Genomic DNA, 24,737 nt, shown 5'->3' on the forward strand with positions numbered 1-24,737 from the left:
GAAGGTGTTAGAAGACACATCTTTCAGGGTCTTTTTAGGTCTAAACTTTCATGACTTTAGCCACTTGTAGCATAGGCATCACAAATGGGAAAAAGAAATGGAAAATCCTAGCCATCTGTCTCCCCTCCCAACTTCTGTAAAATATAGGCAGCTTGGACAAACAATATCAAGATTGGGTAATATTCTGCTGACCTAGTTAGACAAAGTTAAGAAACTCTTAAATATGTATGAATATTATCGAATGAAAAAGAGGAGGCTGATTTGAGTAGCTACAGTGCATATTAATATCTTATTATTAGCCACTTTAATGTAGGAAATATACTGGAAACTGCCTTTTCTATAAAATACAATTTGGAGAAGAGAATACCTCTATTCTCGTCTCAGCAAATAATTATCTTTTAATGCTAAACTATGGTAAATAAATCAGAGAAATCAAATTATATTGGAGGATGAAGTTAAATAATTTAGAAAAAAAAAAAAAAGGAGTACAGCATTTAATAAATTAATCCAGTAGAAAGCAAGGTAGGATTTTTATGTTCCCTTTTCTGATATGATATCTCTTTGGGAAGGCAAACAAGGAATTTGAAAATTTTCCAGTTTCTCCTTTTAAGAGAGTTATGAACTAACATATGTACTCCACAAAAATTTCTTGAGAACTTACTCTGAACCCAGCAATCATACAGCCACAAAGAGGAATACAACCCATGTCATGGCAGGCATCAGTACTTTATTCCTTTTTGTGGAATTTCTGTGAACATACATTTTTAATTCTCTTGAATGTATACCTAGGAGTGGAATTGCTAGGCCATAGGGTAATTCTGTGCTTAACATTTTGAGGAACTCCCAAATGTTTTCCAAAGCAACTGCATTTTATACTCCCACCAGTAATATATGAGGGTCTCAGTTTCTCCACATCCTCCCCAACACTGTTATTGTCCTTCTTCTTTTATTATTAAGAGGCTGAGATATGACACTTCACTGTGGTTTTAATTTGCATTTCCCTGAGGCTAATGATGTTAAGTATCCTTTTTTTTAATGTTGAGTATCCTTTTATGTGCGTATTGGCCATTTTTTATCTTCTTTGGAGAAATGTCTACTTAGATCCAGTGCCCATTCTTAAATTGTGGGGGTTTTTTTTGTGTGTGTGTCTTTTTACTGAATTGTAGGAGCTCTTTATATATTCTTGATACAAGTCCCTTTTCAGATATATAATTTGAAAATATTTTATCTCATTCTATAACTTGTCTTCTAGCTTTCTTGGTGGTATCATTTGCAGTATATAAAAGTTTTTTAATTTCGACAAAGTCCAATTTGTCTTTTGCTCCTTGTGCTTTTGGTGTCATATCTAAGAAACCATTGACTAACTCAAGATCATAAAGATATACTATATTCCTATGTTTTCTTCTAAGAAATTTATAGCGTTACTTCTTACAGATAAATCCACATTTAAGGGTTTTTTTTTTGCCAATAAAAAAGAGAATAAGGAAGCAGGGAAAGGAGGAATCAGAGGTCAGCAATGATAGAGGAAAAGAAATGGCAGTAGCAACCTCCTGGGAGAATGATGAACCACAGGGAGGTCCTGGCAGGTAGCACCTGACCTATTTCATCCCTCCCCGACATCTGTTAACAATCCTACAGAGACAAGCAGAGCCCTGGAAGAAGGTTACTGCAACCTCATATGCGTTGCTGGCCAAAGGATTCCCTGGGAAGTTCAACAGCTTATTCTGGGAAGGAGCACAGATTCCAGCCAGGGGACATCAGTCAAGCCCCACCTGGATTTTCCAATTCCAACTGCCATGGTGTAGGCTGACTCATAAGTAACCTTCTTCTTTCCAGGCCCTGTGCTTTGTCTCTCTCGTGGCCTGTGAACAACATGCCCCATCATATTATTCCCAAGCCACTACTGGTTGTCACAGTCATTAAAAGTAACATAAAGTGAACTTCTTGAAGGTAAGATTGTACAGTCTAAACCAATTCTGAGGCTAACATCATGTTGCAAGTTGCTCTAAAATCTTACATTTTTGAGACTTTGTTTAAGCCAAATAAATGCAAGGTCAAAAGTTATAGACAGTGATCTGATGTTTTGCACAGAAACAATCTCCTTGAATGCTAATAATAAGATTCTAGGAAAATATCCAGTTCATTTATCAAGTCTCCTTGTAACAAGACATTTTTGTTAGAAAACGGATAATAATGATTTGCAGATGGTTCTATTTTCTTTTCCCTAAGAGCCTGTAAGAAGTCATGCTTGCCTTTCTCAGTTTCCAACCACTGTCTTTGTGGTACTTCTGCCTTTTAGGAATAGCCAAGAGATAACATCAGAATTAGTTGATAGATGGGTTTTATTCCTCCCTTCACCCTTTTCCCTTTTTGTATAAAAGGTATATAATATTTGAGCTCTATCTTGGAGGACTAATGGGTGAAAGGAGCTAAAATATTACCTCACCTATACAGTTCTTAGGAGTCTTTTCCATGTTCCTATAGTTCCTTTCCTATCCTCAACCAATAACCTATATCTTTTTTTTTTCTACACAGGTATTACCACTTATAAGTAGTATACTCTTGAAAAAGTTACTTAACTTCTCTATTTCCTATTCCTATTTGCCTGTTTCCTCATCAGCAAAATTGGGATAGTAGTAGTATCTGTTTCATAAAGTTGCTAAAGCTGATTAATGATAGTAAAGCAGCTAGAATAGTACTTGACAAGGAGTAACTACTCTGAATGTTAGCTGGTTTCATTTTTATATGACAAACTGTATACCTTCAGGAGAGCTTAGAGTCTGTTAAGGGAAACAGTATTGCAGATGCATTATATCCAAATATTTACAGCCAATGCAGGAGGCACTTTCACATCTGTTATCTAATATCTGCTAGAAATGTCTTGTCATGACAATGACCTAAAGCTAAATTATAGTGCCTAGTTTGCTGATGAAGTTTAAAGTGGTTATTTGACATGTCAAGATATAAGTGGCAGAACCAAAATTAAAATCCCAATATGGCTCTAGCTCTGATGATCTTCCTACTTAAATTATGACTGAATAGGGGGTTTCTCTGGATATCTTTTGAAGGGAGGGGGCACTAATTTATGAGGAAAGAGAGGTTAAGTAATTGGCCTAAGGTTACACAGTTAATGAGTAGCAGAGTCAGGGTTCTAAGCCACACAGCTCACACTCCTGACTTAGGCATCTAATTTTATTCTCACTGCCTTGTAGTTACTTAGTTAATGTTTGCAGAAAGAATAGACAAAGAAGCAAACTTTGCAGACAGATCTGGGAGTGAGACACAGTGGGCTGCAGTGGACAATTGAGGTATCAGCCGCTGAGCTTCCAGCTGGACTCATGTAACAAAGTCTCTCAAACTAGTCTGGGGAGTAGTGCATCAGGGAAGAACTTCAGGAGCTAGTAATGTTCAAATTGGATCCTGAAAGCAGAATAGAAAGTAGCCAGGCAAAGGGCCATGGAGAAAGAACATTCCAGGTATGTAGGCCAGTGTGTATATAAGCTAGAGAGAAAATCCATGGCTGACAGAAAGAACTTCAGGGAGGCCAGTGTGGGTAGAGCAGAGAGAGCAAAATGACAGGGTTATGAGACAGGCTGAAGAAGCAGGCAGAGGCCAGATTACGCAGGATCTTACAGACCAAGCTAAGAATTTGTTATTTTATCTTAAACCATTAAGAGACAAGGTGTTCAATGGGTCATTTTCAGGGATACTGAAATTATTCAATATGGTGGCAGCTGGGTAGAAAAGACAATAATGGACCAAAGCTCCCCATGATTGAGGGAACTGTCCAAGAAGTAGGCAGATGAGAGTAATAAGGAATGGCAGAGGGTTATGTAGGTTGATGGCATAAGGTTCAAAACATGTCTTCGTTATAAAAGGAAGAGGAATGAATGGCCTAAAAATAGCAGTCTGTTAGCACAAACGATGCCATCTGCCTAGCTAGCTAAGTAGTATTTGGTAAAAAGTCTACTGTGTCTAGGTCAGGTAGGTCCCAGAGGATCAGTGAAGCAGTGAGGGGAGCACAAGTTTAGAAGGAAGGCTGGGACTTTCTGCTACCACTATAACGCTGACGTAGCTAGATGAGCAGAATATAGAGAGAGCTTAGAGGCCTGTTCTACCTCACATCCTGTACCTGTTGGCTAAAGAAGCTGTTGTAATTCCCTGAGAGATGCTGATGGTTTGAACTAGGGCACTGCCAACAGAGATAAGGAAGGAATAGATTCTAAGGATACTGAGTTATAGCCTTGATCATATTTGGTAACAGACAGTATGGAAGAAGTGAATAGAAAGGAGTTAAGTAGGACAGGTTTCTGGCATGGGAAATGGAGTGATGGTGATACATTCACTGACAGGAAACCCGGGTCTGGAGCAGACGTGTGGCAATCTGGGTCAGTCTCTGCAGCATGAGTAAATCAGACATGGGCCTCCTTATTCCAGCAGTGAAGAACCCAGGGTCACAATTCCCAGCATCTCCCCTCCAGGCCCTTGCTCACCCAGTGCTGAGGTTTGGAATGGATGAGCTACCTGCAGCAGTCGGGTAAGTTGGAAAGTCCCTCACCAGATGCTGGGAGGATATATCTGCCTCCAATTAATTGAGACTCTTTTTGGAGGGAATAGCAAAAACTATGCCAAGAGAGTGGTGACTTGTGAAGTGGCCTGCTGGAAGGGAGCCAAAACTACTAAGCTTGTTTAATTTAGAGTGTCTGATCAGGACAAGGTTTGGTACAGATGGGGGTCCACAGAACTCTCCTGAGAGGTGGATTAGGGAATGATAATTGAGATTACTAACTTCCAACAATTATTCAATTTAAAACCCAGCCAAAAAGATGTAATTATTTTTCATACATTTGTTTGGTCATGTTGCCAGCTGCACTTCCATGATGTTTCACTTCAAAGGGGAAGAAGAAGGAACAAAGGGGAAGGAACAGAAAAAAAATGGAAGAGAGCTACTTTATTTTGAAGTTACCATGCTGATAAGAATGGTGCTGGCCCTTTCTAGTTTCTTTTTTGTGTTACTGTCTTCGGTCCCCTGACTTTCCTGTCCACAGGGCCATCAGTTTCCTCTAGCTACTTTCTGAGATCCTAGCTTTTCTTCACAAGTCCTATACAGATTGTTGTAGAAGCTGCCAGGATTCATATCTTAAATTTTTCCAATCTCCTTATACTTGCCCACTTTGCTCTTAAACCTAAATTGAATTTAATTGAATTGTGTTGAAGGCAGGCAAAATCTTGTTCACTTAGGTAACTTACACTATTGGAGTTAGAAGCATAATCAAACTCAGAGACTGATATAGAATTTATTTTTAAAAATGCCAATTTAGGTATTCCAGAGAAGTCTCTGATAATATGCACGGATCTCTAATCTCAGGGGTCTCATCCTGTTAAACACTTATATACTTGACTTAAATTAATACTTAAAAACTACATACTTTAAAAAATCTAAGTGAAGACACTAATGGTACAGGTAAGAGAATCCAAGAATCAAAATGATCACAGCAAGCTAGAATGAAGGGTTAAAACCAATGGTAGGACAAGTATAAGGGGTCACAATTATATTTCTAAAATATAGGCTAATGCAGTATTCTGGATTGGATCCTGGGACAGAAAAAGAACATCAGTGAAAAAACAGGTGAAATCTGAATATAGTTTTGTTGTTTAGTTAATGGTAATGTATCAATGTTAATTTATTTGTTTTGACAAATGCTCCATGGTTTTAACATTAGAGGAAGCTAGGTGAAGTATTATCTTTTCATTTTTCCCCATTTTCTCAAGATTAAATGATTATTTTAAAAGTGTGCCACACTATATAGAAATCAACATTCTTTCCTATAATTCTATGCATCTGGGGCCACAATAATATCATTGTCCCTGTCCCACATCTTTAAATTAACATTCTCAGGTCACAACAATAAGTCTACTCAAAGGGGACTATGCAGAAAAACTATTTCCTCAGCTCATATTTCTCTCTTGTTGTAGCATGCACCAGCAATCTATCTAGGAAGTACATATTGAGGAGTAAGGAGGGGATCCACCAGCAAGCTCACAGTTGTTGACAGCCATAAGATTAGAGATAAGCACAAACAGGTAGGTCAACATACTGGCAAAAAATTCTGTGACAGCTTGGGAATAACTTTCATACATGGTGGAAACTCATTGTCCAGTGCATAGGTACTGTCAAGGTAGGCTGGTGAGTTTCAGAGCTATAATGAAACGATGTCCCCTTAGAGGTGAAAAATAAGAGCCACAAAATATCCTAGGATGCCTTCTTCCCAATACATGGTCGCCATAGAGTTACAAAGTCCACAGTACTTGGATTCTCTGCTTATGAATTGTACCACAGATCTCAGAGTGATCACCCGGGAGGGTTGTGTGATGAAGGTTGCAGCAGAACAAGTCATCATCTCTGAAGTTGTCTCCTTGATAATTTGGTTGAAGGAAGATGTGACTTCTTTCTGTACATTTCCAGGTCCTATCTCTTCAACCTTTTCACACTCCTGGTAAAGCTGTCAAACTTTAACCTGGACCACAGTTCCAAGGACTCCTGAACACAGTCTTGGAGCTAAGTCTATGAATGCTTCGCATCAACGCTCGTAAGGTACTAAACATAACAAAACAGATGAGGAAGCTAACATACTTGTTGCCCCCAAATATCTTGTCTTATTGTTAGAGGGAAAGCTCATATTACACCTGGATGAGCACTTTCATGTACATAAGTTGCTAGGACACAATGGTGACACCAGAACCCAGGAGTACCTGACTGGCCATGTCCATCATGATGGCACCAGGAGATGGTCTACCTTTAAAAAAAAATAAATCTAAAATTATTCTAAAATAAAAGTATTATTTAAAAAATACCAGAGGAATTAAAATAGCCTTATTTAATGAACAACAAAAATTAACTACAGGGAGACTTCACTGCTAAAAGAAGCTAATGTAAACTCTTGTAACATTTCTAGAGATTTAGCATTCAGAGCAAGTTAGGCAATAGTCTTATTCTGCTGCAGGAAGCTTATATTGCCTATAAAATTTTATATTCAGTTCTGATATTTTAAAAGTATTTTATTTATTTGAGAGAGAGAGAGAGAGAGAGAGAACACACGCAGGGGGAGTGGCAGGCAGAGGGAGGGGGAGAAGCAGGCTCCCCACAGAGCACGGAGCCCAATGCAGGGCTGAATCCTAGGACTCCAGGATCATGACCTGAGCTGAAGGCAGATGCTTAAAAGACTGAGCCACACAAATGCCCCAGTTCTGATATTTTATAATGGAAATTAACCTAGATTATGTCCAGAGAACAACAAAGAAGGCACAAAGTTTAGAAATGATAGAATTTGCAGAAATATAGAGTTATAGGGACAGAGGAAGAAGGAAAGGACTAGCCTGGAGAAGACTCGTGAGGGGTGTGTGGTGACCGGCTTGCTATCTTCACAGACCTCTCCAGGAACTAAAGGGCAAGTACACGAGAAGCAGACTCAGAGGGTGGAGTTAGAATCAAGGAGAAAGTTTACAGGGAGGTGGCTCTTTCTGGGAATGGCGGAGATTTTTTCTCTGAAATGGGGCTCAGGCGCCTCAAGAAATGTGTGAGCAGAGGCTGAAAAGTCATAGTTCTGGAATGTTAAGAGAAGACATTGGGCTATACAATTTGGGTCCTTGTCCATAGAAGATTCCTAATATATTTGCTAAACTTGAATGTGACCCTTATAGTCTTTGCCAACTCTAGAGATTATGTGAGGTGTTAAGATCAGAGAGACCAGCTTTTCTAGGCATTTCTATGGCATTCTCCTTTTTATACGTGGTGTCTTGTGGTAATTTTCCCTCAGGTACTTTTGGTTAACAAATATCTCTGTCCATAGGTGGGAAAGCCACCTGGAAGGACAGGCAGGATAACATGACTTCTAGATCACTGTCACCAGCAAGTGCAGCCTGGGGATAGAAGAGTTAAGGGCCGCAGTGATCATGATCTTTCCTGCCTGGTTCCTCACTGCCCACAGAATAAAGTCCAAGTTCTGGAGGTTGGCATTCAAGGCACTCCTGGGCCAGCCTCCTTCTGCCTCTTCTTCTTTCCCCATCACTACTCCTTCTGTTCTTCTTAGGCTGATCTCATGCTCTCATCGTCTGGAACTGCACACAACTGTCAGGACTCATCATGTGTCTCAGCCTCTGTATCAGTATTTTGATTCTCAATTTGAGATATCTTCTTCCCTAAGGCTTTGTTTCCTCCCTTGTGCCCCTTCTCTGCCCACTACCTCTATGATATCAAGTCTCTTACCATTATTGCCATTATTAGTTTTTACATCTGTGTTGCCTATTACATTGAATGCTATTCAGGGATAAGGTCTGTTTTGTTCCATCTGTCTGCTGCCAGCACCCCATATAGAGCCTGCCAGGCAGAAAGTACTCATCAGATATTGGTAGTATTGTAGAATGACTTTGCAAGAATTTAGTAAATGAATATACAGGTGAATAGAATATTTCCTATCCAGGACTGGTTTAGAGTCCATTTTTAAGAGTCTACAAAAGCTTGGCTTCCAGTTCCAACTGCATGGTATAGACAAATTACTTGATCTCATTGCATCTCAGTTTTTAAAAATACAAATGGAAGAAGATAATCCTAAAAAAAAAGGAAGAAGATAATCCTGATATATTTCAGAGCTTAAATTTTTCTAAGTGAATCCTTCACTCCAAAACTCATCCTTTTTCCTAATTTATCAAATATTGCCTGTCTCTTCCTACTAGAATATAAGTCCATGAAGGCATGGATTTCTGCCTGGTTTTCACTGCTGTATCCCCAGAGCCTAGACCATGCTGGTTCAATGTCAAGCACTCAATAACAGTATGAATCACATAATAGGAGTGTTGTGAGTACTGAGTAAACATAATGTATATGAAGGTCACAGCACTGAGCCTACCACATGCTAAGCACTCAATAACTACCAATATTATAAAATAAAGAAAAGATAAAGAAGCAACAATACAGCAGGCTGATGTGTGACTCAGAACATACAATCAGGGTATCATGAATGTTTGAATTATAATTTATGTTGCAAGTGAAAAGGATGCTTGAAATAATCTGGTCTGACTTTCTGAGGCCCAAAAAGGAGAAGTGCTTTTCTCAAAGTCACAGAGGTAGCCAGTGTCAGAACCTAGACAATATTTTCCCCATATTTCTAGTGATTCTCTAAAATATACTATCAGATTATTATTATTGTTTTTTGTGAGATACTTCCTTTCTGAAACTATCCTTATGTACAGGAATGGCTCTCCATCTAATCCTTTCAACACACACACACACACACACACACACACACACACAGAGTTAGGTGTTCATCTAATTAGTCAGTGGTGTATGAAAATAATACTGTATTTTACTGTGTCTGGCAGTACACGGTTGTATGATTGAAAAACTAATGTTGGGCAGCCCGGGTGGCTCAGCAGTTTAGCACCGCCTTCAGCCCAGGGCGTGATCCTGGAGACCCGGGATCGAGGCCCACATCAGGCTCTCAGCGTGGAGCCTGCTTCTCTCTCTGCCTGTGTCTCTGCCTCTCTCTCTGTGTGTGTGTGTGTATGTGTGTGTTTCTCATGAATAAATAAATAAATAAATCTTTAAAAAAAAAAAACTTAATGTTTGTCAATTAAAATCTACTTTGGCTATGTCGGAAGGAGTGTATTGGTACCCTATTTCCAAAAAACAAAACAAAACAAAAGCTGGATAAAACTAACAACCATTTCAGTGTTTTGGAAATTGACCAAAGACAGACAACAATCTCAAAACTGTTAGCATAAAAAACTGCTGAACTTCGGGTAATAAGAATGGGAATCTGTGATGTGCTGATGTGCTGTGGTTGCTCCATCTTGCCCCAAGCTTGGTGAGTGCAGGGTTCTGTTAGGGCAAGCCACACTCTAAGGAGGATTGGAAGCTTCTCTGTCATGGTCAAAGGGACTCAGTTTGGAAAAGTGGAAAGTGCTCACACCAAGCAGTACTATCTGTGGAAACACTCATCACACAGGTTGGCAAGCAAGGAGGGCCTGCAGTTGCATAGCTAGGACAAACATATCCCTGGATGAGTCTAGGTGCAGCCTTAGTAGAGACCTGAGAAGGCTCAAGCCAGTCACACACTCCTCAACAACTTCAAAGCTGCGTAAATGCTCATGGTAAACACAACACAGAAGGGAAAGTAAGAGCCAGGACAGACTTGAAAATTGCCCAGACTTTGACTGTGCTCCCCATACCCACATACAGATACACTGACAGAGGATGGAAATATTATGGGCTCAGGGTGGGTGAGAACAAACTCAGCCCAGTAACAGCTGACCACTAACCTACAGAGATACAGGGTTGGCTCCTTGAGAATCCAGGCTTAAAACTAGGAAAGAGAAAAAGAAAAACTGAGCAGAGGCCAAAGAGAAAGAAACCATGGTAATTCACAGATAAAGGTTAGTCTTTTCAACAAGTAGTGCTAGAACAACTGGATATCCATGTGCAAAAAGTATGAGTTAGATCCTTACCGTATGCCATACATAAAAAATTTCAAAAAATTAAAAAAACTTCAAAATCAATCACAGACTGAGATGTAAGCAAAAAAAATATAATAAAACATGGGAGAAAATCTTTGTGGTTTTCAGTTGGGCAAAGAGTCTCAGATGAGAATCCAAAGCATGATCCATAAGAGAAAAAATCTGATAAATTAGACTTCAAAATTTAAAACTTCTGTTCTTCAAATGACATGGTTAAGAGAATGAAATATAAAGCATAGATTAGAAGAAGATATTTGCAAAGCATGTATCAGACAAAGAACTTGAATTAAAAATAAAGAACTCTCAAAACTCATTATAAGGGCACAACATAGTGTTTTTAAGTGAGCAAAAGATTTAAAATGACACTTCATTTAAGAAGATACATGAATGGCAAATAAGCCCATGATGAGATAATCCACATAATTAGTCATTAGGGCAATAAAATTTTTTTGTATATTTTTTATTGGAGTTTGATTTGCCAACATATAACATCCAGTGCTCATCCCATCAAGTAGGGCAATACAATTTAAAACCATGATGAGATACCACTATATACCCACTAAAATGGCTACAATAAAAAATATAGATAATTCCAAGTGTTAACAAGAACATGGAGAAACTATAACCCTCCCTCTTACCATTGCTGGAACACTACTAACTTGGAACACAGTATGACAGCTTTTCTTTTTTTGACTTTGAACATGAACTTACTTATATGACCCAATGATTCCACTGCTAGATATCTACCCAAAAGAAAGTGGATCACATGTCTACTAAAAGGTATGCATATGAATGTTCATAACATTATTATTCATAATAACCCCAATCTGGAAACAATCCAAATGTCTGCCAACTAAAGAATTAAAAAAAAAAAAGTGCTATATATCTTTTCAATAGAATACTATTCAGCACCAAAAATGATCTACTGATACATGGCACAACATGGCTACACCTCAGAAATATAATGCTAAGTGAAAGATGCTGGATGCAAAAGATTTCATTTATATAAAATGTTCAGCAATGGAATTTATAGTGTTAGAAAAGATCAGTAGTTGTTACGGATCAGAATGGAAGTGAGGATTAACAAAGGAAATTTTTGGGATGATGGAAAAAAATAGATGATGTTCTAAAAGTAGATTGTGATGACAGTGTAAAACTCTATAAATTTACTAAAAATCATAGAACTGTATCCTTACAATGAGTGAATTGTATGGTATATTAATTATACCTCAATATGGGTGTTAAAACAATAAGGAAAAAAAAGATCTTTCCCAGGATATATTTATCTTAAATGTCAGATTGCAGCATTAATGCATGTTCAAAGGGATTTTGTTTGGGGAAGTTAGAAGGGGCCACCAGTGAACAAGAAAATAAGATTCCACTTTGGATGACATAATTAGTAGCAATAGTAGCTATGGACATGGTGATTAATAGTTCCAGCACTATTCAAAATCTTGCTTTCTGCTCACTTTCCCTAAGATGTGGATGTTGGCATGTTTAGCCTTCCCACTTATAATTATCCTCCCTCCAAATTGGAATAAGGATTAACTAATTATAGTGGTGCATTCAGACATGAGCCATACCAAACACCCTGGTAATGAAGAATTGTCCTATCTGGAAAAGTAGTTGCATTTGCTTTGACGTGCAACCCACAGAGTTTCCCTAAACTAGTTTAGCCAGCACAGGTACACTCTGCGTTTCCATTAACTTTACTTTTTTAAGATGCTGCTTTGGATAAGGTAATCCCTTTGCCAAAAACCTACTGAGGCTCTTAGTTATTAGTCCAATATAGAAAGCATCAGTGGTCCATCAAAATGACAGGATGTAGTGTTAGAAGCCACGGGTTTAAACCTTGTCTCTAATATGAATTAACCATGTTGTTTTAGGTAAGTAACTTATTTTTTTTTTAGCCTTAGATTATTTATTCTCCAAACTGGAATAATTTTGCCTACTCTTTTATGTATAAAAGATAATATACATTTAGTACTTGACCCCACATCTGTGTGTTAAATCTGAATAAAGGCTATAGCTCTAGTTCCTTTCCCTGCCCCCTCCTCACAATTCCTTAATACAACAATTAAAGCTTTCTAGAGTTAGGCTCTGATATTCCTATTTATCCCCATCTTCTACTGGAAGATTCCCAATACTAACCAATTATCACCATGCAATGACTCTGGCTATATCCTGCCATCTGGGCTGCCTTCTCCCCAACTTTGCATTTAGTATTCCTACTCATCTTTTAAGACTCAGCATAAAGCCTATCTTTTCCCTGATGGTTAGTCTGACCATTACTTTTCCAAATAACTTATGAGATCCTTAATTATATACTTAAAAATATTATTTCTGTCTGAATATGTCTTATTTCCTCAGGTATAGAATACATTTCTGGAAGTACACCAAGATTTGTTTTATATCCCACAGTGTTCCTCAGTTCCTTGGCCTAAAGTAGGACAAGGGTCTCAACTTGTTTTGTTTGTTTTTTTCCTGAGGAGTTTCAAAGAATAATTTGAAAACATTATTCAAGTCCAATTTTTTCATTTTGTAGATGAAAGACTTGTTCCCAGAATGGGGAAGTAACATTCAAGGTCAGATGAGTAATTTGGTATTAGTGTTGAAAATGGAATTCAGGCTTCCTGTGGCAGAGACTTCAGGCTGTCCTTCAAAACTGTCCTTCAGTTCTCCTACATATCTAGAGGACTACCAGTTTTTAGCTGGAGACATGGTCACCCAAAATGAAGACTTCATGTCTCATCCTTACGTTAGAGAAAGGTGGATATGAGTTCTATGAAATGGAATAGAAGAGAAAGTGCTATGTAACTGCATCTTCTCCATTCTTCCCCTACTTTCTTTATCCTGCTGCCTAAAACAAAGATCTGATGGTATAATTCCATCCTGGATCCACAATGAATTCATCCTTTCATTCATTCAACAATTCATTTAATAGCCATTCCGTATGCACCTACATTCTACGTGGCAAAAATCTAAGAAGGGGTTGGGGTGGACACAGGAATGAAATGTACAATTCTTGCTCTTTAGATTAAAAGTCACAAGTATTACATGAACTTCTCACTGTCTTAACTCATATCACAATTCATATCTGGCAAACACTCATCTCCTTTCTCTGACAGTCGCATCTCAGATAATCTTACTATTTCCAATAATAAATTGTCGATTAATCTACGTGTGCCTAGTATGTTCTATTTGCTTTTCTACATCTCCTCTCTGCCCTTCTCCACCATTTCCTTTGACCAGCGTGGCTTAATCTTTACTTCAATGGGCTCTCTTGTCCTCTAGCTTCTGGTTGGGTTGGTCAGTAGGGACCCTGAGAAGGAAATCAGAGGAGAGTAAGAGAATGAGTTCTATGTATTTATTTTTCTCAGTTCCCTCCCTGTGAGGTCATCTCAGGCTAACTTTATTCCTTAAGTGAAGGTCACTGTTCCACTCGAGGTGGCCTACTACACGACTCTCTACTATTGGGTTCTGGTAATAATTCCTTCCCTTTACACCCTTTGGGCTGTTACTAGCCCTGGGGAAATAAACTATACCCTGTGGTTTTCCTACACACTGCCCACACCTTGTAAATAGCCCATTTATTAAGCCTTCCTCAAATTATCCTAATGTGAGGCTGCCATCTGTTTCCTGCTAGCATGCTGACTGATAGACCATGTGTCCCAATTCTCAGTTTGAGATATATAGGCACCAGATACCCATGGCACCCACCAGAAGCACAGTTAGGAAGAGAGTTTAGTGAAGATATTTAGTAAAATCTTATAGAGAATCTCAGGCTATAAGAATAGCCTAAGACCACTAGACTCTAAGACCACTAGATTTTGAGAACGTATGGGACTCTCAGGTACCCGAGCCATATACAGACTCTCTTTATTTCTCTCCTTCTTTGTGTATCCTGGACTAGACTCTGTCTTTTAAGCAGTCTAGTCTTGAAAACTTTTATTTAAAGTGGGACTCCCTTCAAGGTGGAACTCACAGTCACTGGGAAGAATCCACTTTTCCACCAACACATCTCAGAACCTCGAGTACGTATTATCTGCCAATGCCACCAGTATTCTCACTTAGGATCTTTAGAGTAGTTTATATACTGATTTGAGAGGCATAATCCACAATTTTTGAAGAATAAAACATAAAAACAATTTATCACCTGCTTATTCATTACAAGTAGCTGAAGTATCATTGGCCATAGAGAACAATGATAGGCAGAACAATGCACCCCTTTCCAAAATGTCCAAGTCCTAATCCCAGAAAACTGTGAATCTGTTACTTTACATGACAAAAAGGACTTTACCAAAGTGATTAAGTTAAAGTTCTTTAGATGTAGACACTATCCTGGATTATCTGGGTGAGCCCAACATAATTACAAGGATTCTTATAAGTAAAAGAGGGAGGCAAGAAATTCAGTGGTAGAGTGATGCAGCCTGAGAAAGACTTAAGCTATTGCTGGCTTTGAAGGTGGAAGGGAATTACAAACTAAAAAATGCAAACAGTCTCTAGAAGCTGGGAAGAACAGGGAAACAAATTCTCTCCTGGAACCTCCAAAAGGAATGCAGACCTGCTGATATCTTGATTTTAGCCCAGTGAAACCAATTTCAGACTTTCTCTAAACTGTAAGATAATACATTCATTTTGTTGTAAGCCAGCAAGTTCAAGACCATTTGTTAAGCCAGCAATAGGAAACTAATATAGAATAATAGAAGACTGAAATCTCCAGACCTAGAGAACTACACCTGGAAAGGAAGAAGGGTTAGGAACTGATGAATGGCAGAGACAGAGCACATGGTGGGCAGCACAACCAAACTGTACACCATCTGCTAATGTGACTGCAGGCAAGCTGAATTCATTAAAAGACAGAGGTTTTTGTTTTTGTTTTTTTATCTCAGAGGTTTACACTCATAAAATGCTTTCATGCCTTCAACATGCTTGTGACACCTAGTAGGAGCCTCCTTCTTTTCTCACTGGATTTTCTGTATTTTGTGAGAGAGCACCATCAGCTTCAATTCAGAAGGACAGGCATCTGTCTCATATCTTATTCTGTGACTTCCACAGAGGCAAAGAATAGTACAATGAAATTAATTATTAGAAGTTCCAGAGCATATGCAAAGCATCAATATCCATTATTTCCATTCTATAAAAACCCATTGCTAAGCTCCTCCCGCAAGGCTGCCTGGTTCTGACTCAGTCTTACCACGCTCTGACCCAGCTGCTCCCGAAAGAAGTAGTCCATGTTTCTCTTTTGCAGGCCGTCAAGGTAATGCTGAAAGCGCGTGTATGTATATGGGTAGCAGTAAGCAAATTGATAAATATCTTCTTCTCGGTCAAAACAAAATGCAAAGGACATCACATAATTCTTCCTATGGTCTGGGCACCGGTAGTAGTAAACATTTTTAGGTGGCAGTCTTTGCCTAAAAGATACAAACAAAAAAATGTGGACATATTAGACAATCATTCAAGCTTCAAAAGGTAATAAGCAGGAAGAGAAAAACTGTAACATCAAGAACTCCTCCTAGTGCCTGGGAATAACAACCATACCATCTATGGTAAAGAAGAGACCAAGAGTTGGCAGTACTTTGTTCAAATTCCAGCCCCATCCTTTACCAGTTGTTTGGACAATGCAAATTTAAAAGATGAACAAGTTTTAGTCATTGTTTACTCTTATTTTGAGCATTTATTATATGCCTAGGCATTGTGCTAGATTCTTGATGTATAATGGTAAATAAGACTGGCATGTGTTTGTTCTCACGGAGCCTATATTTTGGTGGGGAAGCAGTCAATAAAATATTAAAAATAAATATGCAATATAGTTACAGACTTTAAAAGTGCCTTGAGGGCAACTGAAGACTCTGATATTTTACTGAAATAAACAGGGGAGGCCTGCTTTTCCTAGGGAAGTGTATTATAAGGCTTGTATTATAAGGCTAATTCAGATCGTTTTAAAATAAGCTAATATGCATTATAAATATTCAAGGGAGAGGAAAGAATACTCAACATTCATTTAAATTATTATTATTTTTCTACAGAGCATTTCATGACACTAATTTTCCACAGAAGCACTTTGGGAAATACTACTTCAAATACACTGTGTAGGCAAATTTTGCTAAGTCATCACGCTCATTCTTCAAAAAGGAACTCTGAAAACATATACATGAGAAAAGGCAAAATGTTCCAGTCATAATTCCCAGAACTTCTTTACATTCATCCCCACCATAGGCTCACTGTACCCTCTCATGAATGTATGACATCCAAACCATTCACACTGTTTCCCTGCAGTGAATGCTTCTCATTTCTATGTCTTCAAAATTCTGTTAATCCTACAAAACCCATCGCAAACTGTGCCTTTTCTATGATCAACCATTGACAATTCCAGGCCTGTTCAGCTCCCACATTTTGCAGTAATTCTTGATTCTTTATTGATGGCTTCCTAAGTCTCATCCACTAGGATCAGTTTGGAAACTCCTTACAGGCAGGTATGTTTTCTTTTCTTTCTTTTTTTTTTTTTTTAAGATTTTATTTATTTATTTATTTATTTATTTATTTATTTATTCATTCATTCATTCATTCATTCATTCATTCATAAGAGACACACACACACACACACACACAGAGAGGCACAGACGCAGGCAGAGGGAGAAGCAGGCTCCACGCAGGGAGCCCAACGCGGGACTCCATCGATCCCGGGACTCGAGGATCATCACATCCTGGCCTGAAAGCAGCGTTAAACCGCAGAGCCACCTGGGCTGCCCAAGGCAGGTATGTTTTCTTGAGGGTTACTAGCACAGTAGAGGAAGGATGCAAGGCTCACCTGTAGGGGTTTGGCATTCAACTGAGAAGAAAAGAGACACAGGAGCATGTGGAGGACAGTGTGAGGAGGAGGGTGTAAGTGATAAGGCTGAGAAAAAACAAGATTGGTTCCAGGTACAGCAGCCTGAAGAAAATTGCTAAGAACTCCCAGAGCATTATAACATGCAGTTTGCTGCAGAATCTCACTTCTACCCTGGTGTCCTTCTGAGGCTTCCTCAGTAGCCAGAGTGGGAAGTACAGCTGTGGGCTTCCTGTGGAAGAGCAGAGGTTACAAAACACTAATTCTGTACATACAGTGGCTTGTATTGTTTGCCTGTTGCCCTGGATCTTATGAATCTCACTCAAACATTAATGAAAAGCATAGAAGGGGTAGCCCAGGTGGCTCAGCGGTTTAGTGCTGCCTTCAGCCCAGGGCGTGACCCTGGAGACCCAGGATGGAGTACCACATCAGGCTCCCTGCGTGGAGCCTGCTTCTCCCTCTGCCCGTGTCTCTGCCTCTCTCTCTGTCTCTCATGAATAAATAAATAAAACCTTTTTTAAAAAAAAGAAAAGAAAAGAAAAGCATAGAGGGGAAGAAGTTAAGGAAGGAAACAAAAATTAAGGAAGGAAAAAAAGGAAAAGTATTGAGGGAAGAATGAGGGAAAAGAGAAAGGAAGAATATGCATAGTATGGGTTGTTTCTCATTCAGTACCTGATTTAATCCTCACAACCATTGGGTCAAGGTGGGTATTATCCCACTTTGCCGATGTGGTCATGGAGGCTCATAAAAGTTAAGGAACTCACTCATGATCTCAATCAGGTAAATGATAGAGCTGAGATTCAAATTTGTTTCTGTCTGATTCCATGTGCAGTACCTAGAACACTCCTCCATAATCCTTCTTGATAAATTATGAACTTCTGGCATTCCAGATATGAGTGTGCACAAAAGCCAGGAGGCAAGAGAGAACAAGTAAAATGTTGGAACTGAAAGGAATTCATCATGGTTGAAGCACAATGAGTGAGAAGGGAAATCATGAGAAATGTGTCTTAAGACGAAGGCAGAAGCCAGACTAAATACTTAAACCAGATTAAAGTATTTAAAAATTATTCTGAAGTCATAGGGTACCTTTCAAGTAAGTGAAAGAAGTTAAGCATCATGAGTGTGCCAGTCTAAGGAATTGATGATAGTGGTCAGAAGGACAGAATAAGGATAGTAGCTGCACAGGTGAGAAGACAAGACAGATTTGACTGTATTAGAAAAAAAGGGGCTGAAGTGATGGGACATAAAGTCTAATATGGGTGAGAACCTGCAAGTGCTGAAGAGGACAGGATGGTATAGAGAAGAGCGTAAGCAACAAAGGAACAGGGCTTTGCACATAAATGCCAGTGGTAGTATCAAAGGCCACCTACTGGATGTGCTTGGGCCACCAAAAGAGTCCATTTGCCTCCTACTCCCAAAACCACCACAAATAAATATTCAGGTTAACAACAGTCTTCTTGTAATGTAAATATAACTTTAAGACAAGTCCTTCCTAGGCATTCCTTATTTCTTTTTTTTTTTTTTTGAGATTTTATTTCTTTATTCATGAGACACAGAGAGGCAGAGAGAGGCAGAGACACAGGCAGAGGGAGAAGCAGGCTCCATGCAGGGATCCTGACATGGGACTCGATCCCAGGTCTCCAGGATCATGCCCTGGGCTGAAGGCAGCGCTAAACCGCTGAGCGACCCGGGCTGCCTGGCATTCCTCATTTCTAACCAGATTGCTACCCTAAGCCTTCCTATTTTTAAATGTGGGGGCTACCCGTTATGAGACAAAGAAATAATGGCCTGGAAGATGCATTGAGAGTGAAAAATCATCTCTTCCTGATATTTCTGTAAGTGGAGTAAGAGAATGAGCAGCTCTGGAGAGGGAAATGGAGAGAATAATGGCCTCCATATCAGTGGTCTTACTTCATTGTTTTATGTAGCAAATATTTGTTCAATATCATGCACCAAGCATTGTTTGATTAAGAGAAGAGGTAAAGGAATCAGTGGACTAAAAGCCAGAGAACCCAACTGAGATTATTAACCATGAAGCTGAGTTTCAGAGGAAAAACTGGAAAGTTCTGGATAGAGAAGGGAACAATGGAAAACCAAGACCAGACCAGTGCAGACACGAGGGTATAGGTGATGGTCTACATTTGTGATGTGATTGAACATGCAAGAATGTGAGACTGTGGGATTAACTAGTCTTGGGGTTCCAGATTTGCATTTAACAAGAATGCCAGTTGAAAGTGGCCTTGAAGTCTCTTACCAGTAGTCAGTGATACTGGTTACAGGCTCTGGCTCACTGAGCTGAGCGCAAGGTGAGCATGTCTTCATACGCTAGTGATTCCTACAGTGATAGGCCCCTCGGGTTATGATGCTTCTGTTCTCAACTCTTCATTTACTAGTATATCCGATCAGGGTCCATGCTTTAAATTCAATCACTCCAGTTTTCTCCAATTCTAGCCAAGTTTAGCAACTTGACTCTGAGAGCCTGCCATCTCCACCAAATTTGATTATGTGCTATCAAGAGAATTCATCTAAGGCCTGCAGCTGTCCCAGCTCCTCTCCTGAGTGGGTCGGATGCCTAACCTGATTTACAGACAGAGTGAAGGTAATGGGCCCTGGGGTAATCATTCAAGGAAGCTGAGATGCTGCTCAGGGCTTAGATTTTCTAGACCCTGCTAAGAATATAAATAAAAATCTATTTGAGAAGAGCTCAGTAGGCCAAATTCATGAGGACTTTCAAGTAACACAAAGAAGAGAGGAAAATAAAGCTGGGACTAAGTAGGAAAAATGTGTCTCTCATTTGTAATGTACTTCTGGTTTTTCTCTTATTTTGCTTATCATGTTTTTACTATGTCTCAGGCATCCTGTTAAATGTTTTATATGCATTATCACTTAAACTTTACAATAACCCCATGAGCCAGGGGTTATTAACATCCGTTTTACACGGACAAGAAAACTGAAGCTCAGAGAGGTAAAAAATTCCCTGAAGTGGCAGGTTTAGTAACCCACAAAGCTTGTATTAATGCACGCTAGTATAACTCCAAAGTCTGTTGCTCATAACCCTGTGGTACCATGCCACTCTCCTTTTTCCCCTTGTCATCCAGCTCACAGTCTTAGTTCTATTTCCAGAAAAATCTGCTCTCTTGCAAAAGACTCTTGAAATAACTCCCTATCCTTATATTTTGGTTTGGCCCACAAGGCTTCCTGAGATTGCCCTGTGATCTAGTATCATCAGCTATTTCTTCCTCCTTGAACCCTGTATTTTATTCATACTGAGCTACTCACAATTCCCTAACAGAATTTTATGCCTTTCCTCCTGTACCTCTATTGAATCTCTCTGTATTTGATATTTTTTTTCCACTTAGACTGCCTTCTTTGCCATCTTAACTACTTGGTGAACTTCTACTGGCATAAAGTAGATTGTCAATAAAAGCTAAAGTATTTTTAAGTGAACTAATTAGTTAATGGACAAAAGAAGGTATAAATGTTTATCCTTGAATGTACTTCTTCTCTGAATCCTTCTCTGTCCATTCAGCTTTCATTAATTTTTCTCTACTTTGACATAATAATATCAAAATAAGTTTTATAACTTGGTATGTCCCTTAACAGTGAACACCAAAAGTACATGGAGATTTCTTCAAAGAAAGTATAGGCTTTTTGAAGGCAAGAAGAGTGTCTCCTTTTTCCTCTCTCTCTCTCACTAGAAATGGCATAGTAAAGTTAACAATACTTGCTTGTTTTATCATAGGAAAAGAAGACTCAACTCTGAAGATAAATGGTAGACATCATAGGGAAGTAGATTTGATCTCAGTATAGAGACTCTTTAGCATTCAACTGAGGAAAAGAAAAAAGGCCCAAGTTACAGGGGAGTGCAAGCATGGGAAGTTTTATGAGATCCCATCAAGGATAAGTTCCTATACTTGATGTTAGGTTAGACAAGGCAGCCTTCTGATTCCATTTAATACAGATCATCGAGATATCAGTGAAAACAATACAATAATGATGATAAGTTATTATAATTATAATTCCTAATATGTATACATATTATTGACCATGTACATAATTTTAAGTATATCATGAAGTATTAAGTTCTTTAATCCTCACAACTATCCTCTGAAGTTATTCCTATTATCCCAATGATAGGATGAAAATAAAGATAGAGTCAAGAATGATTGTTATGCAAAAAAATTATTTTTAAGATTTTATTTATTTATTTGAGGGACAGTGAGAGCAAAAGACATCACAGAGGGAGAGGAAAAGGGAGAATCAGACTTGCGGCTGAGCAGAGACTTCGATGCGAGGCTTGATTCCAGAACCCTGAGAACATGACCTGAGCTGAAGGTGGATGCTTAACTGACTGAGCCACTCAGGTGCTCCAAGAATGCTTGTTTTTTTTTTTTTTTTTAAGATTTTATTTATTTATTCATGAGACACACACACACACACACACACACACACACACACACACAGAGGGAGAGAGAGAGAAAGAGAGAGAGAGAGAGGCAGAGACACAGGCAGAGGGAGAAGCAGGCTCCATGCAGGAAGTCCAATGTGGGACTGAATCCTGGGCCTCCAGGATCACGCCCTGGACTGAAGGTGGTGCTAAACTGCTGAGCCACCCGAGCTGCCCAGAATGCTTGTTCTTAAGAAGAAATTTGTCCATGACTCCCCAGAAAATGTCATAAAGGAACCAGTTCAACATTGATCCTGCCAGAGATGCAGAGATTCAAGACCTGGAGTGTGTGCTTTCGGGACTTAGAAAACTAAAGGCTGATCCAGCTCTTGGAACAAACCATCATCTTGGGTCCATCCTGACGACTGAAGAGGGCCTCCACATGTGTGAGGCGACCCTGTAACTCACATCCTCAAATCTAGTCAGGCATGCACATATGAGCAAAGCACACACACACATTCACACACATGCATGTACATACTGAACAAATTCACAGTCATACTATATACTTCTCTATTATAGCCTCTTTTTCATTATATCAATTTGAAAAATATCTTTCTCCACCATTAGATTAAGCACCCGATTGTCCCCCCTTGAAGGCAGAACCAATAGATTGTTCATCTCTGGTTCTGCAGGACCTATACAGAGCTTTGCATAAGCTTTGAAAATGCTTATCAATTGGGTAAATGAATATATTTGTGAGTGAACTTTAAGGGATTAACAAATTTCAGCTATACCAACAGATAAATATTGTGTTCTCTCCATGTGAAACTGAGTCATGCCCTGAATACATTAGGTCTCAAAAACCTTCATGCCTTTTAAAATGGTTTTCCCTCTTTCTGCAATTGCTGTTCTCATACGTTTCTACATAGTATACCTTTATGTAGAGAAGCGAAATCCAGCTCAAGTGACATTTCCTCTTTGAAAGCTTTGTCAGCAACTCCATGAACTAATTTCTCTAAATACTAATTGCAGAAATTGGTGTATTTCTGTTTCATCTCAAAATCCATAGCACTTAGCATAGTGCTTGGCCCTGAAGAGAAGCTCAAAGCATATCTGCAGAATGAATGAGTGAGTGCATTTAGGACTGACTGAATGAATGAATGATTCCTTCTCAGTTACCATCCTCTGTGATTTCTCTCCAGTGCATCATTTTGGAGATTAGTAGAACACAGAGGAAGCAAAGGAGCCCAGGGCCTAATGGACTACATCAGCCTCTCTAAAACAATAGCGTTTCCTGCCCTCCTCCAGAACCCTGAAAGACTGGAGCCCCAATTTTCTCTTTAGTCTAGCAAAAAATATGGATATGGATAGCTGAGTTCTGATCCCACATTCTTCCTAGACAATAGACACAATTTTTTTCTTCATATTGGCAGAAAGGAAAAATAACAAAGAATTTTTTCATATTGTAAATTCTAAAAGAGGTATGCAGAATGAAGTCACTCAAATACTTCCAAAGGGCACAACATATATTAAGCACCACCTGTAAACCAATACTTTGCCACCTATTTGATGTACCTACTACCTGACGGATGAACACATATTCTCCCCACCACACAAGGCTGCGCTCACTGACATTCAGCCAACAGCTGCAATTGCACAGTCTCTTTATTTTCCTTCTTCACTGCTCCAGGGGTGGGAAGTAATCTGGCATTCAGTTTTCCAGGTATATTTCAAATTAACCTAAGACTTCATCCCTCTTCCTTTCATAAGGGCAGCTGAATCTCTGGTTTGCCATCCATGCTAACATGTGGCCTTTAGTCTACATTTAGCTGGAAAAACCTTGACCACCACCTGGCTTGAGCCAGTTCGCCCCTCCTTTTCTTCTCTGGAGTCTGGCACAGCCAGGCAGCTGGCATAGATGCCCACATTATAAATCCACCCTCCCTAGGCAAACAGGAGCCACTCCTAATTCCAATCCCCAAATAATAATAATGGTGCTCCTGTCACCAGCATCTCTATTCTTATCTTTCTCCACACTTTGTCACAGCTAATCTCCTGGTGAGTCACAGAGAGGGAGGGGGAGAGGGAGGGAGTGCTTAGATACAGGCAACACATTTTTACAGCCAGTGTCTAATCAGATTACCATCTTATCAGAGGCTGATGGGCACTAGTGTGGGAGGAGAGACAGAGCTACATATTGCCAGCTGATTTTTTGATAACAAAAAGACACTGAGCGATTCTTGAATTAACCTTTCTGTCCTACACACTATATTGTTTATTTTTTCATAGTTCATTTTATATGTAGGGTATTTATTTATTTATTTATTTATTTATTTATTTATGCCTTCTGGAGAAGGACACCCACACACTGGCAGCAGCTGCTTCTATTAATTCCAAGCCATTAAAAAAATTAAAATTAAACCCAATTACTTTGGTTTAGAACCAGGGAAGAGCGGAGACTGCTTATTCCCTCCAGTCATGGACAGCGACAGCCCTCCTACTCACGGGAGGCTGCGGGCAGAGTGCAGATGCAGCCAGAGGCTCCAGGGACAGGTTCCCTGTGCAAGGAGAGGCTCCAGGTCATGTATTCTATCTGCATTCCAGATTCCTGAGAGGAAGCAAGAGGAAGACACTGGACAAGATACTAGGATTGCTATAGCTCTTGGGAAGGACGTGTCCCATATCTCTCTTATGGCTGTTATGATGCTTAGGTGTAAAAGACTCAACCTCAAAAACTACCATTTGCTGGGATATAGGATGTGTATGAGGCAGTATCAGAATGCTGGGTGCCTTGGGATGGGGTTAGTAGGCTACAGCTGCAATGGTTCATGTTGACCTTGAAGTTTTGTATCAAGGTTACTTTGTTGCTGTATCTGGGCAGAAATACCATAAGGGTTCCTGGTGTAAGGTCACTAGATTAGCCTCTCCTGTAACTCCCCTTTCATAGTGCCTGGTGTATAGAAGGCACTCAATAAGTATTTTGTGTCTTTTTAAAAAAATATTTTA

General features: G+C 39.3%; 1 protein-coding gene and 1 pseudogene across 2 annotated transcripts in view; both read right to left on the reverse strand.

The window, feature by feature from the left end:
* Positions 1–24,737, reverse strand: part of AGBL4 (AGBL carboxypeptidase 4) — a 1,348,432-nt gene that overhangs the window by 465,116 nt on the left and 858,579 nt on the right. For both annotated transcript variants that reach the window (XM_041739178.1, XM_041739177.1), the window contains exon 5: positions 15,710–15,926. In XM_041739178.1, the coding sequence (XP_041595112.1) occupies positions 15,710–15,926 (217 nt within the window). The remainder of the gene's footprint in view (positions 1–15,709; positions 15,927–24,737) is intronic.
* Positions 5,882–6,735, reverse strand: LOC121481650 (annotated as a pseudogene).

Source organism: Vulpes lagopus, chromosome 23 (genome assembly GCF_018345385.1).
Source record: "Vulpes lagopus strain Blue_001 chromosome 23, ASM1834538v1, whole genome shotgun sequence".
Classification (NCBI taxonomy): Eukaryota; Metazoa; Chordata; class Mammalia; order Carnivora; family Canidae; genus Vulpes; species Vulpes lagopus.